The sequence below is a fragment of the Anabas testudineus genome, chromosome 9 (assembly GCF_900324465.2).
Source record: "Anabas testudineus chromosome 9, fAnaTes1.2, whole genome shotgun sequence".
Classification (NCBI taxonomy): domain Eukaryota; kingdom Metazoa; phylum Chordata; class Actinopteri; order Anabantiformes; family Anabantidae; genus Anabas; species Anabas testudineus.
The window spans coordinates 7491753-7514735 of record NC_046618.1 but is presented as its reverse complement, the minus strand read 5'-3'; the positions used below and the strand labels follow the sequence as shown (position 1 = coordinate 7514735).

The 22983-nt window shown below is 41.8% G+C and overlaps 1 protein-coding gene across 1 annotated transcript; it reads left to right on the top strand.

Moving 5' to 3' along the window:
- Positions 1 to 154: 154 nt before the first annotated feature.
- On the top strand, positions 155 to 22983 carry grk5l (G protein-coupled receptor kinase 5 like). The gene is made up of 16 exons (XM_026343302.1): positions 155 to 619; positions 13768 to 13863; positions 13973 to 14085; positions 17694 to 17771; positions 18161 to 18258; positions 18454 to 18546; positions 19329 to 19392; positions 19493 to 19633; positions 19713 to 19903; positions 20019 to 20056; positions 20250 to 20339; positions 20433 to 20641; positions 20720 to 20857; positions 21052 to 21189; positions 21307 to 21438; positions 21532 to 22983. The coding sequence occupies exons 1-16, from the start codon at positions 568 to 570 to the stop codon at positions 21613 to 21615; spliced, it is 1755 nt and encodes a 584-aa protein (XP_026199087.1). The 5' UTR covers positions 155 to 567; the 3' UTR covers positions 21616 to 22983.

Genomic DNA, 22983 nt, shown 5'->3' with positions numbered 1-22983 from the left:
AAACGTGTATTTTAATGCCATGTTTATTTTGCTGACAAATTGGCGTAACTTCTGGAGGAGCTGTTTCTCTCTCTAGCTTGACGCCGCTGTGACGGAGAGGCCCAACCCATTTTGATTACGCACCGACAGGGAAGGGAGGGGGGGGGGGGGGCGCTGCTGTCCTCTCTGGTGCACTCAGCCAACCCCTGCTGTTGTAATGTAAAGCTGGTAGTATCCAAGGGTCCCGCTGGAAAGAATCGACACGGTTTGCATACATCGGTGTCTCCGGGCTCCTTATCTTCTGCATCGGAGAGACTCCGCGCCCACATTACGCATGGAATGGTTTTGGGGAGATTGGAGTAGAAATGCAGCGCCGCGCTTCCAGCCCACAACAAGAACCATGCCCAGCTTACATTGCAAGCAAATCTATGACATCCTGTTTTATCCCTTATGACTTTGCTATGAGCAGAATTTGCTCGGATACCGACGAGGAGTGAAGAACATATAGAGCCACCAACAAGCCGAAGGACGCTGTTTTCGCTGCAGACTCTTGTAATACCGAAAACCTCTGCATTTAGGATCTTTTTGATGGAGCTGGAGAACATAGTAGCCAACACTGTACTGCTAAAAGCCAGAGAGGGTAAGTTGACACACAAGGGAGCTCAGTAGAAACGGTACGTGGGCCTGTCGGTGTCACATTTAGCTCTCAATCAGCAGAAAAGGTGGGAATAATGGTAGTGATGACGGCACTAGGTAGTCTGCGGGCTGCACGGCTCAGTACAGCAGGTAAATCCCACAGATGCAACAGAAACATTTCTTATGCAACATAACATTGATCAACACATGACACAACGCAGACTCTTCACCCTGTGATCGTTTTTAACCATAGATCCATCTCGTGGATTATTCATTCTGTTCTCACCGATTTTGACAGATCTAATGCGTTTTCCCACGTATGTAAGTGTGTGTGTGTGTGTGTGTGTGTGTGTGTGTGAGGGGGGGGGGTTTCCTCCCACATCCGCTTTCGCTGTCTGTGCAAACGAATGCGCTCTTTCGCAACATGGTACAGTGGGCTTCATGCTGAGGCTCACACCGGAGCAGGGGGGTAACTCATGTCGATAGTTGGAATAAGTGAAGGTGGGGAGGCTGGCATTTGAATGGTGACCCGATCACGTGACTGCTGTTGAAATCTATGGGGCCTGCACAGAGAAAGACTGGCTGCAGACGGTCAATATGTCTGAGCAGGCCAGCTCTCACAGCCCGACCACATATTCTTACTTATAATAACCGATTAATAGCTGTTTTTGAGGAGGACGGAGGTCGTGCCGAGGTCAGAGAGAAACCCTGTAGGTAGAGATCATGAGGCCGGACTCCATGAGTGTCTCTTAGCTGCCACATACAGTAGGTCAGTATATGTCAGGACGTGCCTTAGTCTGAAATAACTAAATAACTAAATTGAAATAACTGTCATTTAGAGCAGAGTGGTCTCATATCTAATGTGCTGTGTGCCTATACTGTTAGATTTGGTGTTATAATGCCAGGTAAAGACAGAACTGCAAACTGTATCCATGGGAATCTACATTATGATAAATATAATCAGTCCTTTCCCTTCTTTAGCTGTGATCAGGCCCAGTGGCCTTACCTAAATTGGAGCTAATTGTTATCTTAAATTTGTTCCACTTGAACTTCCTTAAAGTCTCCTGGAAGTCCCCAAACCTGTTTTTGGAAGCAGCAGGTCAAAACAAAACATTTTCTTTGGAACTCTGTGCTGCATACTTGTATGTTTTCTGAATACATGTCATAATCTTTTAGAAACACTACTTTAAATTCTAAATGAGACAGTTTTGTGGTCTGTCAAACATGCACACACTCACAAGTGCATACCCAAGTTTCTCTGCAGCACATGTTTTCGTGTGGCAGCAGTCTCTGTGGAGTTGCAGTGTGACGCAGGAGAAGCCTGCGCCCCTGTCAGCTCCTTCAATTTATCTCACAGTGATGACATAAGAAAAAAAAGGGTTACTTTGGGAGAGGGCAGGGAGAGTTTCACGGGAATTAATGGAATAATAAAGTGAAAGAGGAAGCTGACATGCTGTCAGACTTCTTAAGAAGGATGCATTCGCTGCGGGTCAGATTGGACATTTGTTTCATGGGAGCAGAGCCCGACTGGGCCGAGTGAATTAAGCTTCATGAATTAATAAGAGCAGTTAATGACCCATGACAGATCTTGCTTGTCCCAGCTGCTCCATTGGTGCTCATCCAGCCCCTGCCCTGACTCTGTGTGGGAGAGAAAAAGGCCTTTAACAATTTCACAATAAGGGATGAGATGGTTCTTTTAGCAAATTGCCGAAGCACGACTTTCTCCGAAGCGTCTAACCCTACAAATGCATCCATGGGAGAGGGATTCAGCAGTTAAGATGTGTTGCTGCATACATGTTGAAGCATGTCACGGGTTGTTGTGAGTGTCAGTGTGTTATCGGTTGCATTATCTGAAATATTAGAGGTTTTATAACAGGGCCTAGTGTCAAAGGATGTTGAGATTCCTGTGTGCTGGTGGTAACTCGTCTCCGTTTAGGTGGCAAACCAGCCAGTAGCCAGAGACTGTGTATGGAGCAAATTAGGAGTGTTTATTACTGTTTGTTTATGTATGAGTGCATCTCAAGCTCGAGCCGAACCAGGAGGCATGCATCGTCAGTCCAAACGCTCCCGGGGACGCACAACAGGAAGGCCCAGTTTACACTGCAATCTCTGCCTTGTTTATGCCAGTAGCCTCACACCTCCAGAATCAGCAAAACAGTGCAAGCAAAGTGTGGAAATAAAAAGCTCTATATCCCCAGGCCAGAAGTTTCAAAACAGGCCCCGTGCCAAGTGTGCATCGTTCTTTGACTCTTCTGTGTCAGCGATGACTGAACAGACAGTACTGGTCTGGGTTTCACTGCCAAGATCCTGTGAACGCTAGTTACTGATTATGAGAAGTTAGAGATGGGAGATTAAAAGCATCTGAAACTCAGTTAAAACCCTTGCATCAAAGAGAGTTTACCAGTTCTTCTTTATCTCCTCTCACAGAGTGGACTATATATATATATATATATTTTTTTTTTTATTTCTGTAGAAAAGATGCAGCACTGACCATATTGAATCATCTTGTTAAGTTACCACCATCTTACATAAAGCCATGTGGTATTATACACTTACTACACACCACACACGTATGCCCATCAATTAGATGCAGCCCATAAGTTATTTAATCGAATTGATCGTTACATAACAAACTGAGTGGGCTACTGCCGTCCGAGCTCCATCTTCCTGTGGAGCGGCTCTCAGGAAGATACTTTATGGATGATGACTATGCAGTGAAATGAAACACCTCGGTCCCTCCAGTGTGGTTTTCTGAGTATCATCTGACAGCTACAGTGCTTTTAACCATGTCTAAGCAGCAGGAAATACTGATGTGCTGATCTGATAAGCTCTCACGTCTGCATGATCTGTGTCAGCCCAGGAAAGTGGAGGTCAGAACAGAAAGAAAAGAAATAGTTCAACTTCAAGCCTGTCGTGACTCTTTGCTTCAGTGAGATCTGTTTGGGTTTGGCTTTTTCAATATCAACTGACATCAACTGTAAAAAAGCTGAGTGAGCAGGTTTAGCAGCAGGGTATAACGTAGATTTATGTGTGTGTTAGCAGATGCGGGGTGTGGGGGTGAATTCCTTTGTTTAAATGTAACCTGAACTCAGCGGCTTTGACGAGAGCAGCATCGGTGCATTAGACCCTGAGCCTTCTCTCTCTCTGTCTGTGTGTGTGTGTGTGTGTGTGTGTGTCTGTGTGTTTGCACCTTTGCCCGCCTCCCCATTCACAACTCTTGCTGGCAGCAGCCGTAGATTCCAACCCAGGCTAGTGAACGTCATAGGCTGTCGAAGTGAATGAGAGTAAGGAGGAAAAACTTCATTGCTGAATCCAAATGCGTGTCTTGAATAGCGGTAAGAGAGCTAGGGGATTTAGTCTGGGCTGCTAAACTGAAATCCATTCTGCTGCTGCAGTGATGTATTGAAGTCAAAATCAAATAAAAATCACTGCAAATTTAGCACAGTGCAGTTTTCATACAGTCATACCAGAACATTGACACTGATACAAATATCTTCCAGGTAAAATGAATTTATACAGATTCCAGTGGACATTGCAACTCCTCTCTCCAGTTTTGGACCTTTTCACCTAAAACATTAAATACTGTCAGTATATTGAGAATTTTCAGCCTATAACAAATCAGTAGTCTTGTTTGACAGCCTGTAAATGTGCGCTGCGACGCCAATTAATCACTTACTTATATTGAAATTCACAGCAACAACACTGTAACAAGTGCTGGTTGGATTCTGAGGTGTTTGAAACCCGTGTTATCTTGTTTTATTTATTCTTGAGACAAGATAACATAAGATAACAAGTGTGAAGTACTTGTACAAGGGATTTTGTGTGGGCTACAGAGGATCTGGAGGGTGGTCTTGCTTCACCGTGCGATGCCACAGCAAGTCTCGGCAAGCCACGGTTTTGGTGAAAACGAACCGGGTAACCTATTCAGCTCTGTAATCGCAACTGCCAAACACACAACACAGGTCTTTGTTGTCCCGCCTGATCCTCCACCTGTCAGCTAATGGCGACGTCAAAACGAATAATATACAGTAGACTCTTTGTCCCTATTGTCACACGCAAACTTTCTCTCCCACGTCCACACAAACAAAAACACTTGCCTGGGGCCTCTTTGAAAGGACCAAGCCATGACATAATGCAGTTATTCGATACACAGCTCTAATGGCGGGACGGTGAGATACATGAGAGGGAAGCAGTTTTCTCTCAGGGTTCTTCTGACAGAGAGGAAGCAGAGGGATGAGGTGTGTGTGTGTGTGTGTCAGTAGAAGGTGGTCTTCATTTTTTTTTTTATTGTTGTTGTTTCAATTTAATGTAAATTAGCAAACACTGGCATACTAATAAGCTAAACAAGTTGCTTGTTGGTGAGAGCTGTGGTGAGACTCAACACATTTGGCACTAATACCTATAATTCATAACAATATCTCTCCCACGTTAAACATATAATGTTGAGCTTGAACTTTACAAGCTTGACATTTTTTTTTTTTGACAGTTGTCAGTCTAGACAGGAAACAAAGTCACATATGCAACAGAGGTCCCCCTGCGTGAAATCTAACGGAGTACGTTGCACCTTAACCGCCCTGATGGATGTCTTTCACCACAATTTCAGATAAAATTAGAACAGTGGAAGCTTGTTCTTTTCTGTCTGAGCACTTTCGAATTAAAGGGCTTTTTCTTGGCAGCCCATCTTCTAGCAGTTATATGTAAAGATAAAGCAAAAGGAAAAGCAAAGATAACCATTTCTTCATCGACATCGCACCACAAGGCTTGCTGTGTTTCGAGTAGGAGTGTGACTCATTTTTTCTTCAGTGGAAAAATTCAGCTCTCTGGCTCTTACTATCTCTATTGTTATTACTGCCTCTGCCCACACATACAGTATACGTAACTCAGCTGGATGCAACAAGCTTACGCCTGTTCTCTGGGATTTGTCGGGTGCAATTCTTGGGAATATAGGAGATAATATCACAAGTAAAGGTAGACAAGGCAGACTGAAAAAAAGTGGATTCAGAAAAAGTGAATTTTAACTGCTCGTCACTAAAATACTCCACGAAATACTCTAGCAAAGTTATTATTTCTTTTTTTTTCCACTATGTCAGACAGGTGCTTACTTATGCAGCATTTTTATTGTGTCTTGATGTGCTTCCTGGGCTCTGCACTGTTGCCACATCTCTTAAAAGGTACATCCAATTAATATTTGATGTGCATTAATTGTGGAATAATCGATACTGTAACTTTTCAAGCTTCCCCCTGAAGGTCTCCTGCTGTATTAGGGCCTAAATGCAAGACTATAGGTATGCACTTTTTTATTTGGCAGACACTCATGCAATCACACAGCAAGGTCAGACATTTCATTCTTTTCGCCTTGTTTATGTTTTCAGGAGAAGGAAATTGTCACATGTAGTAGTAGTGCCACCAAAGGTGATTTATTTTATTTTGTATTGAGGAAAAATAGAGAGTCACACATGTAATATTGTAAAAACACAATAATTCTCAAACCATGCTGCTCTTCCTTAACACCCAGTTCAAGTGCGCCCTTCTCTCCCCCAAAAAATAAATGGGTCAAAAGCTGAAACAGCAGCTTTCGGTCAGTGCTTCAGCTCCATTAAGACTACAGCACACTCTCCAGTCGTTTTGTTGCCAGAACAGGGACAAAAGAACAGGGAATGTCAACACAGGAGCAAGATGTGGAACAAATATCTTCATGAAGAGAGTGTGTGTGTGTTTGAGGACAGAAGTGACATGGAGACAGCTTGACAAGAGCATTGTAAACACTTTAACCCTGTTTCCAGGATGGGTTTTTGTGCTGTTTGCATGTGTGTGTGTGGGGGTGTATGTGTTTGTACATGCACACACATCTCCAGTGATATCTATCTGCACCATGTGTTCCATCATTTTGGTATCTCTTGCTTTCATTGGAAGCACTTTTGCTGGATGTTTGCTCACTTGTGATGTAACTGCAGAGTTTCACTTTAAGCAAGAAAAAATAAAGTAATTCCTCTTAGCGATAGCATTACATCCCTTTAATGTTCGTCCTATCAAAATATTTATGGAGGCAAACAAGCACCCCAGACACACTGTGTCATAGCATAAGAGTGTCCTATTATGGCTGGCTTCGTGTGGACTATGCTCTGTCCTCATGTATCTTTATGGATGAGCAAACAGCATGTACTACCCAGCGTGCTCTGCATTGTGTGTGTGGTGCTTTGATTGGACAGCCTGGAGGGGTTATATAATTTCAGTGTATTGAGTGTCCCCCCCCCCTCACATTCCATATTTTATCTATTTATACAACAGGAAACTTGTGTCACCTGACTCTTCTCAGACAGGAAATTAACCCAGTCTTCTGCTGCTTTATGTGCCTTTAATGCCGTCGCATGCAAGTTTTCACGCGGAGTGTCTTCCTGCAATTGGTTCTTCACTCACACACACACACACGCTCTCAAACAAACTTACTGTAGTGACAACTGTTACAGCTCACCAACTCTGAGGTCATGGACTGGTTTGACCACTTCACATTGCTCCTGCCCTTGGGCTGCTTGCTATTTATAGCAGAGATGTTTACAAGGGCACGAGGACAGGAATATAGTCCCACTTGTGTATTTTTCTTAAAGCTATGTGCCAGTGTAGCTGTGGACAGTGTGTTGCACAGGTTTAAATAACACACCTTAGCTTTTCATCTAAATGCAGCTACAGTTAAGGTCAAATTCGATTCAGCCATTATTGCCAATGCAGCGCGCTTGGTGTTGTTGAGACTGTCTGCTAGCATCAATCCTGCTGATAAGATCTCTCTTTTTATTGTCTATGACTGATTTTGAGTTTATGACCCCTCATTAAGTGGTTTAACATGTGACCCCGGCAGCAGCCAGAAGAATAGTCGTGCGTTGCCAGGTAAAATATGTACGTCACAAATGTTTGCGCTGAGTGCATTAGCAGATGTTTCGGCCGGATCATACCGTTATTATTGTGATAATGAGGCATACGTGGACAGAGAGACTCGTTCGGGATGGTAATACAACGGCTGGACAGAGGGACCGACATGACATCATGGTGGAACAGGGCAACAAAGAGGGTCTTCCTGCTATAGTCCTCCTCTCCTGCTCAGGTCTGGGCAGCGTTTCCCCTGGCTTCCTGTGGCACACCGACCACACACAAAAACACACTTATGTACTTTAAAGTCCTCAGCTCAGTAACACGTTTCTCACTTGTAGAGATATTTAGTACAATGCTACTAGATAATATGGCCTCATATTGTTCTATACAGTTGAAAAAGTTAGGAAAACACTCAAATTTATTGCAGTGCTGTAATCGGTACTAGTTTTTACTGTTCCATCGAATAAACTGGTAAAAGAAAATACATATTGGTGCTTAGTTCATCTTCCATCCTTATCTATACTTCTTTACATATCCTGGTCTACTCTGCAAACATTCACACACAGTTTAGAAAGGTACATTTTATTTTCAGGCAGCTCCCGTTCTGTCTTGTTTGCAAGTGAAGTTGCCTGTGATAAAGCAAACCAATACATTGTTAAGAATCTCTCTGCAGTGCCCCAAGTAGCAGGAAGAGGATGTTTTAGAGAGTGCGCCAATGCAAATATCTCTTCGTTGCTTGATAATCTCTTGTGCTTCAGTGCTTTGCATACTTAAGAACACTAGCCTTTACCTGCAGGTCTTATTCAAATAACTTGCTAGTATTATACAGTTGGACACTGTAGGAGAAAAGGAAGATGGAGACTTTGAAAGAAAAGAGGCGTTTGTATAATAGTCTAGTGCTGGTTGGCTTCACTGTGCTGGTACCTCACTGACCACCACAGGATGACTCAACTGTGAGGCCGACATTTAAACAGATCAGACAAAGGAGGTGATGTGAGAAGGAACATGAGTTGGGTAATCGGACACAGATAATCAGTTGTTTGTGAACAAGGATGAAATTTTAGGTCGGTAGAATGAAGACATGAGTGAGAAGAGTCTCACAAAAACAAATCAACCAAAATCTTCTCACTTTTTGTGCAGAGTAGGTGTAGAGATAAGCACACATTCACAGAGCTCGTCACAGCCAGCACTCACACGTCGCATTGTGGTGCAGATGTTGTTGGTACATATATGCCAGATGCACAATGTGAGTTTCAGGATGTGGTTTTGGATGGTTGTCCACAGCAGATCTGGCTGTGTGTTTGAAATGTGTAAGTGGAGGTGTTAGAAACCTCAGTGTGGGAGTTTGAACAACATACTGTTTAATGGCTTGGACTCTTTTGTGTGGCAGCGCTTTACGAATAAAACCCCACCGCTATGCAGTGATATTTTTGATTAGATAGGGTGGATGAAGGGGGATGAAGATGGATAGAGCCCACAGACTGCCCAAGTTGGTTAAATTGAGCATGAGGACATTACTAGATAGAGGTCACAGAAGAAGCACAACGTGCACGTGTTTGGGATGCCGGTAACCCCCTGGTGTCGCGCCAGATGGATGTCATTCTCTCTCTGACCTTATTTTTACTTCACTTGACATGCCTTGATGATGTCAGAGCTGCTGAGCAGTAACATAAATAAAGGGCGGCGACCACATTGGCCGCATGGAACAAATTAGCTTGACAAGTTCCTGTGTGCAGCTAACCCGCAGCGCAGTGCATAGTTGTACTCATGTGTAAGTGTCAGACCATGAGAGGACAGTTGAATAAGAGAGCAGGGGATTTGGGAGCATATTCATACTTTTTCTTGTTGATTCATAACATGATTTGAAAACTCAGTGCTTCCTTTTATGTTGATATTTATGACCTTTTCGGTAAACATCTGCCCCAGACCCAGCTTGTTACATTTCAGCATAACTCTGAGCAGATATTCCACATCTGACGGCCACAGAGATCCATTAAATATAAAAGGTGAACTCGTTTGAACTCACTCAGGGGTTTTTTGTTTTTTTGTTTTTTCAGAAGACCAGACAGGAAATTACTTATTAGATCCAGATGGATGACTGTGTTATGTGGGGATGAATAATTTATGCATTATATTTTCATGTTTGTAGGAGCTGGTGTCTGTCTGTTGACAATGTTCAGGTCTTTGCACCCAGCAGGCCTCTGCTGTTGCTCATATTCATTCCTGGAAGAAGTCCTAACTATATTAGGACGCAAATTAAATATGCCGGTAAGAGATTGCCCAGCAGTTTGATGTTTTCATCTCCAATAACTGTCCCACACCCTGACTGCTTTTTCACACACAATAAAGAATAATATTACATTTTTATGAGCCATAATAGATATATTATATATAGCCTATTAACAGAATTCATTGGTGGCTCACATACTGGGGGTTAAGGGTGTCGGAAGGGGCCGCAAGAGAAAGGTACGTAACAGCAAAAGAAGCACAAAAAAAACGTTTTTATCACTCACTTGTTCTAGTTTGTGCTAATCTTTGCTTTTCCTGTGGATAATTTCTATAAATGTAGCCTGGGACAAGAGGCCAGAAATAGATCACTCTGAGTGATGGCTACCACCAATCTACAGTGATGTCCTGGCTATATGCCAATAAAGCTGTGAACTTGAGTCTCTAACTTAGAGTCCTGTAACGCTAAAGGGGGTTGATAGACCTGAAGCAGCATATCAGGTCAGTGATTGGCTGTCAGACTTATCGAGGGGATAATCACCAAAGATCCTCAGCAGAGTGTGAATAGAGAGGAGATGCTGGATTACAGGAAACTGAGAAAGACCGGATAGTGAGGGCAGTGGAGATGAGTTACAAAAAGCAGGAAGTGGAGATGAGGAGCGAGAGAAAATGAAAAATAAATAGGTTTAGAGAGCGGTGGGGAGGAAAGAAAACAGGACACATTAAGAAAAAGGAGGAACTACATTATTTCTAATTCTCATCATTGTGTGGAAGTTGAATGCTTGGGTGGAGTGCTGATGTTTGGTACAATTATTTGACATGGTGTTGACCCTTCACAGGAAATCTATTCCATTTGGTGGATGCTTTCATCGACAAACGCCTTGCAGTAGCACAAGTGCATTCATTTTTAGCGCAGTGGCCCCTCTGGGGAGTGACCTTCTCTGCTCACTGTACTGTTGAGTCCTTTGGCAGACGTCATGTTTTTATTAAAAGAGGTTAAAATATTGGACCACACAGTAACATTGCAGTGTGTGCTGACATCTTGTTGTGGTGCATAACTCTACATATGACCTCAGAACAATTGGTGCTTTAGAAAGGAAGTGTTCCTGTTTATAGCATGTTTGGTCTAAACAATGAATGAGGAGCAGGTGCTGGGAGTTAATGATTATCTTAGGGGTTTTTGGTTTATTAATACATTCATGCTTTGTCCATGGTCATATTCTGTGTGTGTACTCTGTTGACGTAGGGTCATTATCCAAATAATAATAATAATACATTTAATAGTGCTTCCTTCAAGCCTGTGAAGTTTTTAAAGGTTTTAAAGGTTTGCTGTGACTTGCACGTCCGCTGTGAGCCAAGCCCTGGATGATATGGTTGTTTATACTAACATTAGCAGCACTGTTGTTTGTTTATCATCTGATTATCTTTATGATCTGAAAAAGTTTAGGTTTCAGTTACTAAGCAAAACTTGTTGCCATTATGGTTTGCTCACTGTTTATTAATCAAAAGAAAGAGAAAGAGTCTTTCTTATGATTTATATACCTAATGTACCTAATAAACTGGCCAGTGAGTGTAGTGCTGTACTATATCCCTCTACATGGGAGCAATGTTGCTCCTTTAAGAGGACAGTTGCCTGTACTGTGCACTAATCAGCTACAACCACCTGCCTCCCTTTGTCCTGCCAAAATAGCTCTGACCCATCAAAGCACAAAAACCTCTGAAGGTTTCCTCTGGTTTCTGGCATGACACCATCAGGAAAGTATTCCTGTCTTCTAAATTTTGAGGTGGGGCTTCAGACCTACTTTTGACAAAGATGTTTGATCAGACTGCGATTTGTAGAATTTAGCGGTCAAGGCAACACCTTAAACTCTAACTGTCATGTTCCTCAAACCATTCCTAAACAGGTTTTTCACGGTGGCAGCATATATTATCCTGCTCAATGAGGCTTTTGCCTTCACGCAATACCATTGTCATAATGGGTGTATTTAGTCTGCAACAGTGTTTGTGTAAGAAACATCCACATGAACGCTAGAATCCAAGGTTTTGTCATCTTTCCCATGTTGCATCCTGGAGCCATCTCTTCCTTGGGTACAATTCATACATACGCAGCTGTCATGATGTAAAAGATCCATGGGCCAGTTCTGATGCTCACATGCAGTAATCTGTGAAGTATTGTGTGTTGTGAACACTGTCAATCATAGCCAGCATTCATTTTTTTCAACAGTTTGTGCTACAGTAGCTGCTCTGTGGAAACAGAACAGATGGGTTACTCTTCACTCCCCATGCACATCTTTCACAGGCTCAGCAGTTGTTTCCTTGGGCAATTTTTGGTTGTCCAACCGTCACTATTTGGCCTCTTTTCAAGTCACTCACATCCTTACACCCTTTTTTCCTCTTTCCAACAACCTCGACTTCATGAACTAACGGTTCACTTGCTGCCACCACTTGACAGATGCTGTTGTAACAAGATAATCAATGTTATTCAATTACCCTGTCAGTTTTAATGTTGTGGCTGATCGATCAGTGTACATGTTCTCTGCATGGACCGCTGGTGAGGATGCTGACTTTTTGCCCAGGAGTTTTAGTCTCAGTGCTACAGTAGCATGATGTCATGTGCTGCAGCTATCTGATGCAAATTTAGGGCTCATTACAGTTCTACATAAAGAGGCAACAGCAAACAAATGCAGATGGAGAGTTTGTAGATAACTCGCAATACAGCGACTATATCTATAGTCAGCTAGTTAACTGCATATATAGTCACTGACTAGAAATTTTGGCTACTTTAAGGTAGGTAGTTATATTGTTTAAAGGACTAAAACATTTGTGTTTGTGTATCTTACAGTGTTGGGAAACTTTTTTTGTATTTCCACTATAGAAAATAATATCTAATACTGTGCACCAATGTGTGGACCTATTCAGAAAAAAACAAACAAACAAAAAAGTGCAGAAACATCTAAATAAATACCAATGACATAGTCAATGCACAGTAATCGCCTGTAAACATGTAAGTCACATGTGGTGACATTAACATTACACCAAAACACACTTACGTATTACAAAGGAAACAGTGTATTTGAGATTCATTTTGATATACATTTCAAACTGCAGCATGGGAAAGGGAAAGCATAAGGCAGCAAGTAATGCAGGAGGACTGATCGGAAAACTGTTATAACCTTTACTTGGAGGGTGCAGCATGACATAGCCCCTCTCACATTCCTGGGTTATTAGTTAAAGATGTCTGCTTGTCATTTCTTCTCCTGCTCTCATGCTCACAATGTTGCCTCTCACATCAGGCGAGCCACTTGCAGCTCGTTTCCACCGCACAGGGCAGCTGAAGGAAATCCCTGTCAGTTCATTAGACGGTATCCGCATATAAAGAAAAAAAACTTAGACAAACATGACGTAGGGCACAGCAAACTGGAATGGACGGAAAACAGTGACATAAGCACTGAAAGTTGTGTTTAATCCCGTCCGCTGGACATCGGACAAAGAAAAGGGCAGAGGTGATTTTAACACAGTTTAAATGGGATGTGTGGGGGCGGTCAAATGTGAAAGGCAAGTTTGAGGAAGGAGAAATTAGATTCATGGCTGACTGCACAGTGAGTTTCTTTTAAAGATCTGAAGAGACGATGTGGATGTAAATGATTTTTGTTCATGATGGTGTTACATTGCTGCAGTAGCTGATGGTCATTCAGAGTGGTGGAATCCAATCTGGCAAAGTCCCTGGTTCCGATAGGAACTTAGTTGGCCAGAAAAGGCTTACTGTCTGTGTGTACACACACACAGACTTATTAAACACACACTGTTCCACTTTCAGAAAGGCTACTGAGTGAGGGAGAAAGTCAGTAGAGAGAAGAGAGATTTATGGAGGAAGTGCGATGTAATCTATGAATTATATATACACACAGAGACTATGATTTCATTCAGGGGAGAGCCCACACATCCAACCCCCCTCTTTCTAACACTCCTTTTACGTAGCCATTAGGCCTTGATTTGCTCCTTTCTGATGAAAATAAACTTTCATTTTAACATTTTCGTTTGTTTTTTTTCTCACCACCACAGGTGGAGGAGGGAAGCGGAAAGGCAGGAGCAAAAAATGGAAGGAGATCCTTCGCTTCCCACATATAAGACAGTGCACTGAGCTGGGAAACAGCATCGGTACATGTTTTTGTTTGTTGTTCTCTGTGCTCACTTCTATTGTCTGTATGTTAGCAATGTGAAATGTGCGTGTACTCTTATTGTCTTGTTTTTTTTTTTCTTTTTGCAGAGAGGGACTATTTCAGCATCTGTGAGAGACAGCCTATTGGACGGCTTCTCTTCCGTCTTTACTGTGAGACCAGACCTAAACTGCAACGATGCATCCAGCTACTGGACGCAATGGTACACACACACACTGTTGCGTGGGCCATGTTAATTTACTCTGTACCAGTTTCTTTTTATCATGTGTACTGCCTTACCCTAACTCTAACCATCACAACTAACAGCCTCACCCTAAACTTTACTCTAAGTAAAACTTATTTTCTAACCCTAACTCTAAAACCAAGTCTTAACCCCGATATTCCTCTTTAAACACTTAGGACTGGCTAAAATGTCCTAACTTTGTAATTGTATTAATGTCCTCAGTCCAATGGTTAAAAATTCACCTACTACATAGATTGGCCTTATGGTTGCCTAAATTGTAGTTTCTAATAGAGTTGAGTATGGTATTATATTATTCTTCCTTTCTCTAAATTTGGTTTGGTGATGAATAAAATTTAACAAATCTAGCCACACTTAAATTACATAATGTTACATTAGGAAAAAGAGTTAGACTCACTCCAGCTCGCTCATAGTTCAGGTGGAGCTGTGGATGACGCTGCAGAGATGCTCTTTAATAAGGTTTTTAAACATCTTAAGGGGACTAGGTTCTTTGTCCATCTACTTTTTATTGACTGTATCCAGCCCCATGCTGTAGCAGACGGGTTGAAGAGCACTCACAACATTGATAATGGACTGATTTTCTTGCTGATGGACTTTAACAGAGAGGTCACAGTGTGTGAGGGTAAATGGCATTTTATCAGATGTGTTTCTCTCCTTCACTGGCTTCCCCTAGGACTGTTTTCTTTTCCTACTGTTATTTGCTTTATACACAAAGGAATGCCAAAGTCATCACAATGGCCTCCATATTATCACATTTTCAGATGATACAGTTATTGTGTCCCTTTTAGCAGTGACCACTGTGAACATGGTCCTGCAGAGGTTGATTTTATTGACTGGTGTAAATCTTGTGGAGTAAAATGTTAATAAAATGAAAAGAGATGTGCATTGAATTTAGTAAAATGTGACTGCTCCACCCCCCCCCTCGGACACTTAGGCTGTTGAACTGGTGCATCACTATAAGTATTCGGCCACTGTGATTAACAACAACTCTGAGCTGTTGTTAGCTAGAAATGAAAGACTTTTACAGATTTTATTATGATTTCAAGTTGTAAATATGTCCCCTTTATTATAAACTGTCTAATGAAAAGCCTGACGGGCATAGTAACAGGGGAAAGGTTGGAGAACGGTCCAATTTGCCCGCTACTCTTAAGAGCAGTGGGTGAAACACTCTTTCGTGGATGAATTCAGCTTTAAAAAAACATACACACACACGTCCGTCCACTTTTTCAGTGCACTCACATTGATTACAGCATAGCTTCAAAGTACGCTGGTGCTGGGTCATGTAGCCAGAGTAGACAATTAAACTGAGTAGTGATTATTCAACCAGCCAGAGTCCCCCCGCTCCTCCTTTACTTGGCTTGTTGTCCCCACCTCCAATCTCTCTCTCTCTTTCTCTCTGCGTCTAGACGGAATACCTCCCACATGACACATTTAAGTCTTTATCTATGCCCAGAATATCTTTGTGTGCATGTGACAGGGCAGAAAGGACAGCATTGTTTCCCACACCACCCCTTTCAATCCCAGCATCCCCCCCCACCCCCCCCCCGCTACACACACCATCCTCTCTCTTCTCTGCCACCCAGCTCTAAAAGTGACCGTCACCCGCTGCCAGGGGGCACCCACTTATACACACTCATCCCAAACATGTGTTGTAACTAATTCTACGGTCCATGTGATGAACTCTGACGCTGCGCTCAGTGCCGAGCATTATAGTTGCCACTTTACTGACAATAAACCACTCCTGAGGGAGATTACAACAATCCAGCTGTTTTTATTTCGCCTGATTTAATAACGCGGGAGTTCTGTGCAAGTATGAGTTTCACTAGAGACAGGTTTATTGTGTAATCTCGTTCCCATACTCTCCAGAAAGTACATTCCAGTATGCTGGATTATATTAATTTTTTGCTTGTAAACCGTGAGAAAGCATGAACACGAGCATTCAGGAGGAAGAGGGGGTGTATGTCTGTTTTGGTGCATTCCAGTAGTTCCTCTTGCATCATGGGAAGGCGTCTGTGTGTGCGCGATTTTATGAGTGTTTGTGTGTGTTGGATCCCCTCTACTTCCTAAAGCTAAAGGGGTGTATTCTTTTCCCTTTGGCTGACCCCCCATCGGCAAGGGGTGGGAGTCAGCAAGGGGTGTGTGTGTATGTGTGTGTGTGTGTGTATTTGATAACAAATCCTCAGTTAATCAGCACTTGGCAGCAATCACAATTTGCTCTTTCCCCCCCTCTGCCGCCCCCTCCCTATCACTCAGTCAAACTCCTCTAGGTATATTTACATTTATATACAGTATATTTACAGTCCGTATTTATTTCTGGACGTTATGATGCTTTTTGATGATGGCTTTTTAAAACCTGTTGTTCCTTAAGCTATGGGTTCATGTGTATATGTACTGCATATATGTGTGTGTGTGTGTGTGTGTTTTGTGGTGGAAAGCCGGTGATGCTGGTGTGACACACTGTGACACTCCAGGACCTCGAGGAATCCCACCGTGTTTACTGTGTGGTTGCCAGGCAACACAGGACTTTGTTGGAAAAAGGCCACCGGTAGAAAGACCCGAGCCAATGTGCAGCAAGGGCGCCATGTTGCTCTGCCTCTTTTTGAGAGGTTAAAAGTGCTGGATACGAGATGTGTCAGGGAGCTTCTCGTATTGCAGCTTCCTCGAGATTTCCAATCCGTCCGACGTGTAACGGGCAAACGTGTTAGTGTCAACGGCTGCGTATGTTCAGATGCGGAGCCAAGAGTAGCATATGTTTATGTGAGAGCTACAGCGACACACGGTGACACAGTGAGAGTGAGAGCTGTGCGTCTGTACAGCAGCTCCTCCGTCACTCCCGTTAAAAAAAAACATGGAGACTTATATCTTCTCACGAAAGGCAGAAAAAGACTTTTGACATTTTTGCCTTTCACAAAATCATGTCCTTCACCACAGCTGACTTCTTCTGGTTGGATAGTTATAAAACATAACAAAACACTTGAGTTATGTTTAAAAAAAAAAATTTTTTTCCATGGAAGTATTTTGGGGACAGTGTTTCCCTCGAGACAGATTTGTAATTTTAGGCTTTGCAGATAAAATCAACTTGACCTAAGTTGGCTAGGAAGTGAGCCTTTTTGTGACAGAGGGGAGGAGACAAGTTATTGTTAATGTTATTGCTAAACAGGGCTGTTACACTACCATGAGAATGTAGTTTTATACTTGTATGTGTATTTAAAGAGGTACTACTTTCTAATACTCAAAGAAACTGTTTTTACATGTTTTTAAATCTTTATATATGTATGATATAATGATATAATAGAGTATACACTATTTAACTAACAAATACAGTAATAATTAAACACTTTCTACTACTTTCTACTAGATTTACATTTTGGTGTCATCAAATTACAAATATTATTTCAGTCATTTTTGCTCTGAAGTTTCTCAGTTTGCAGCTAAATGCTAAATTAGGTTTAGACAAGATTCACTCAATATGATTTCCAGAGGTAAAACCAAGAGTAAGCAAACCATATGTTTAAATGTGACTTCTGCAAAGGATATTGTTGATGACATTGGAGTATTTTGTTATTTAGGAAGACTATGAGGTGACACCTGATGAAAAAAGAAAAAGCAGAGGGGACCAGATCATAAAGACCTTTCTCACAAAACAAGTAAGTGTCTTTATCTAATACACTTATCAACAGCACAGTCTTTTACGATGGTGAAGACAATACTACTAAAACAATATACTTGTAATGTTTAAAGCTTGTGGAAAAAAAGCAGACATTAATGTTAAATTACAGCTGAATGAAAACACTGACAGGTAGTCTTACAAGAGTGTAGTAATTCAATATACACACATCAAATGTAGAAAAATAAAGTCATGTGTACATAATATACTGACAGTGTACTGTGCTCAGTCAGAGCTGGGGTGTGTTTGTCCTTAGTTTTATACCATGTGTGCAGTAAAAGTAATGTATTTGCACAGTGTATGTAATTTTAAAAAAATTATCTATCTGTGTGTGTGTGTGTGTGTGTGTGTGTGTGTGTGTAAATGTAGTCCCCTCAGCGTGTAGACATAGCAGAGGTTTTTGCAGATCAATGCAGAGAGAACCTGGAGCTCAGTCCATGTAAGGAAATCTTCAGCAACTGCCGCAAGTGAGTCACCACTCTGTCTTAGTTCACGCTCACCTGTCTGCTGGACACTCACCTGTTTCCCCCCTGCTTTTGATTTTTTACCTCATGTTGTGTATGTATCACACAGCATAGAGATTGCAACCTGAATTTTAGGTTGCGCCACATTCTTAGTTTTAACGGCCTTAGCTGAGCGTGCTGTGTTGTGTGTCCTACCAGGGCCGTCCATGACTACTTGAGTGGAGCTCCATTTGCGGACTATCAGAGCAGCATGTACTTTGACCGATTCCTGCAGTGGAAGATGCTTGAGAGGTACAAAGTTAATATACATTGTCTGCGATGGAGGTTTTTGTGGTTGTACATGAAAGATCAGAATTTGTTTTGTGTTATTACTTTAGGCACATAATATTTGTTAATATATCTTCTTTATCTTGACTTAGATGATGATCAGATTACATTTTATGACAAATTAATGCAGAAAACCAAGAAATTTCAAGGTTCACATAGTTTTTCTTGCCACTGTATGTAATGGTTTTCACTATATAAATTAAATCTTACAATCTGTTCTAAGTTCAGTCTAGTTTTATTGTACTTGCAGAACATTGTACCCAATAAAGTGGCCTCTAATGACTAACAGCAGTGTAATTATGTAACTAATAATCCTCATTTATTGTATTTACAGTGACTTTAATATTAAATGTAACAAAAAGGAAATAAATGTAACAATACTCAAGTTAAAGTAAAAAAATATATATATTCATTTACGCATGTACTATAAATAATTGATATTTCTCGTTTACCAGTTTTAAGAAGAGGCATTTGTCAGATGAGAAAAATTTATCTGACATACTTCCCTCTAGACAGGAAAATATTTTATGCACAGTATACATATGTCAAAGGCATTTAGAAGTAAACCTTTTATAGCTACTTTGATTGGATCCATGTCTGGAAAGAGAAATTATGTCCATGAGGCTCCACTCTCTGTACAGGAAACAGACTCAGGATGGTATTGAGTTCTGCAGATAATATCTTTGTCCTAATCAATACTATATAAGCGTCTGTTAATGGATTTTACTGTGTCTGTGTTCTGTCAGGCAACCAATCACTAAAGACACGTTCAGACAGTACCGGGTGCTGGGAAAGGGAGGATTCGGAGAGGTAAAAGATACACTTCATGTTGAATGTGGTAAACAGATTATGGTTTGAGTTGTTGTGATTTGAATGAGTTCTATTTGTGAGATTTTGTTTTTCTTCTCAGGTGTGTGCCTGCCAGGTCAGAGCTACAGGGAAGATGTACGCCTGCAAGAAGCTGGAGAAAAAGAGGATAAAGAAGAGGAAAGGAGAGTCCATGGCGCTCAACGAGAAGCAGATTTTAGAGAAAGTCAACAGTAGATTTGTTGTGAGTAAAACATAACAGTCAATTTGTAGCACAATATATCTACTTTTACACCTCTTAACATGTCTGACTTTTCTTCTAGGTGAGCTTAGCATATGCATATGAGACCAAAGATGCTTTGTGTCTGGTGCTCACTATCATGAATGGTGGTGACCTGAAGTTTCACATTTACAACATGGGCACGCCAGGCTTCGAGAAAGACCGGGTCCAGTTTTACGCCGCCCAGATCTGCTGTGGACTTGAGCATCTGCACAGGGAATCTATTGTTTATAGGTACCACTGAATAGACTACACAGCCTTGCATTTGGAGAGTTAGATATTTTAGATGAGAGATTATTAAACGTGCCACTTTGTGAAATCACATTCTCACATTCTGTATCATTTGTAGGGATTTGAAACCAGAGAATATCCTATTAGATGACAATGGTGAGTTTTGAATGTTCATCAGTTTTTGTATAGTAGTACAGTATATTTCTGGTTATTACATTGAACTATATTTTTGTTTTGCTTCAAATACACAGTTTTAAACCACAGTAGTTCATCATAATCCACCACATTTACAGCATAAATGATAATAAATTAGTTACATGCTTTCACACTTAACACTGTTTTGCTGCAGGACATATCCGGATCTCTGACCTGGGGTTGGCCATCAAAGTGCCTGAAGGAGAACTCATTAGAGGCAGGGTAGGGACCGTGGGTTATATGGGTAAGAAATAGCGCAATCAACATTTCCATAAGTAAAAATATCTGATTAACTACCAGCGTTTAACCATACCAACCCATTTCCCTTTCTCGGCAGCTCCGGAGGTGATACACAATGAAAAGTACGGTATGAGTCCGGATTGGTGGGGACTGGGCTGTCTTATTTACGAGATGACTGCTGGACGATCGCCCTTCCGTGCCCGCAAAGAACGGGTGAAGCGGGAGGAGGTAGAGAGGAGGGTGCAGGAAGAAGACGAGGAGTACAATGACAAGTTTACGGAGGATACCAAGGCTATCTGTAGAATGGTAAGAAAGATGTTTGTATAAAGACATCAGAAGAAAGAGGAATAATTTAATGATATATCTCTGTTTCTAATCACACAGCTGCTGACCAAAGACCCTAAGCAGAGGCTGGGGTGCCAGGCAGACGGAGCAGCAGGTGTCAAGGCCCATTCATTCTTTAAAAACATCAATTTCAAGAGGCTGGAGGCTGGAATAGTGGAGCCTCCCTTTGTGCCTGATGTGAGTAGTAATAGGATGTGTGAGGATTCTTTTCTATTCAGTCCTTTTACAAACCCAAAATGGCCACCACAGAAAAAAAAAACATGTTCAAGTTTCAAGTAAATTTCCATGATTATAAATCATCTATTAAGATAAACTTGTCTACTGTTTTTCCTCTCAACCCCTTCTATTTCATGGTCATTGCCCTCTCCCAGCCCCGGGCAGTGTACTGTAAGGATGTTTTGGACATAGAGCAGTTCTCCACAGTCAAGGGAGTAAATTTGGACCAAACTGACAATGACTTCTACTCCAAATTTGCTACAGGCAGTGTTTCCATCCCATGGCAGAATGAGGTAAGTGTGTTAATTTGAGCATTTAATTTGACTTTTTTTGGCTTGGTGCAATCTGCTGAAAGGACTCACTTACCAAATGTTCTCTTTCTCCTTTCCTTTTCCTTTCTTCTCATTCAGATGATAGAAACTGAGTGCTTCAGAGATTTGAACGTGTTTGGGCCTCAGGGGACAAGACCTCCAGATCTGGACTGGAATCAGCCTCCAGAGCCGCCCAGACGCAGCCTGCTGGACAGGATCTTCAGGAGGCATGTAAGTAAATGCTCTCAGAAACTCACACACACACACACACACTCATACAAATTAACCCACACAAACCTATCTCTCTCTCTTTCTCTTCTGCAGCACCAAGAGGTGTCTATTTCCCACAGCCGTGTGCAGTCTTCCAGTGTAAACTCTGTGGACTCCATGTCCAACTCTGCCCCCTAGTGGCATAGTGATGGTGTGGGAGCCACACACACTCACACAAAGGGAAGGAGCTCCGAGGGGTTTCCCCGCTGCTGATTGGTCCACAGCCTGGGCTTGAGCAGCAGCTGGAGACAGCCTGTCTAAAAACCTAAATGGCCAGCCCATGGGGGAGGGGGGATGAGCAGGCCCGAGACCCCCAGGCAATTGCAGTGGGATGGTCAATGTTGCAGAGATGTGGGGACATTTTGGACAAACTTCACTTACCCTCAGGATTGTTGGACTATAGAGCAGAGCCACTGATGTTGATGGAAGCTGAAAAAGAAGAAAAGAAAACAAGCTAATATTCAGGGGATCCACTGTATAATAAAGACCACCACAGGGAACAGAAGATGGGGTCTTGGTGAAATGTTCTTTTTCCAGAAAAGGAATTTCTTATTCTCTCATTTACAGTTCTTTACTTTCTGGCCTGCATCCTGTACCAATATCTCCCCATCTACCTGCACCCCTCCAAGCGTTACCGTCTGTACAACTTATTCTTTCTCTGTATTTCCACCTCCCATACCTCAGATCACTCCTTAAACATTCAGAACACATCACCTCAACAACCTCAACACATAATGTACATTGCCTTGCGTACACTCAGGCCAAAGATTACAGTTTAGTTTTGTGATACTGTTGTCATGTTGATTTATTGGTTTTTGAAGGATTTTAGCTGTAGTTTGGAACCACGGGAGGATCAGAATGCATGATCCGTTTTATACTTCTCTAAATATGAGCCTGCAGACATATCATATAGCTTAAAGCACACATACCTTACATACACAATCAGATAGACGCGCGCACACAGGTAGAGTTGTGAGAAGCTAGTTGTGTTTTCATTTCATGGACAAATGCGAGTATGGACAGCTGTATCACTTTTGCTTCTGCATACCTCATTCCACCGATGTTACCATCATATACACACAGACGTCTCCCTCGGTTTACAGTGTCATGTTATAATTGACATTATGTGGAGTTAGAAAAATGAATTAATTTGCTGTACAGAAACAGGAATTTCGTCTGTTTTTTTTGGTTTTGTTTTGTTTTTTTGTTTTTTTTTGTGGGGGCTCGAATTTCTGCACAGTTCCCATGGAGTGGAGAAAAACACATGCACTCAGCCTGACTTACAAGTTGCACAATTTAAAATAATGTCATGCTGTTTTGTCACCAAATGAAAATGTTTTTACCTCTGATCATTAAGGCACATTATTGTATCAATATTGTCACACGCCACTTGTACATCCAAAACAAAAGTGTTCTTGTTCTCCTTATGCCTTTTTTATTTAAAATATATTGCTGCATAGCCATTGTTGTCAGATGTACAGGTTTTTATATTTTGCCCCTTTACAC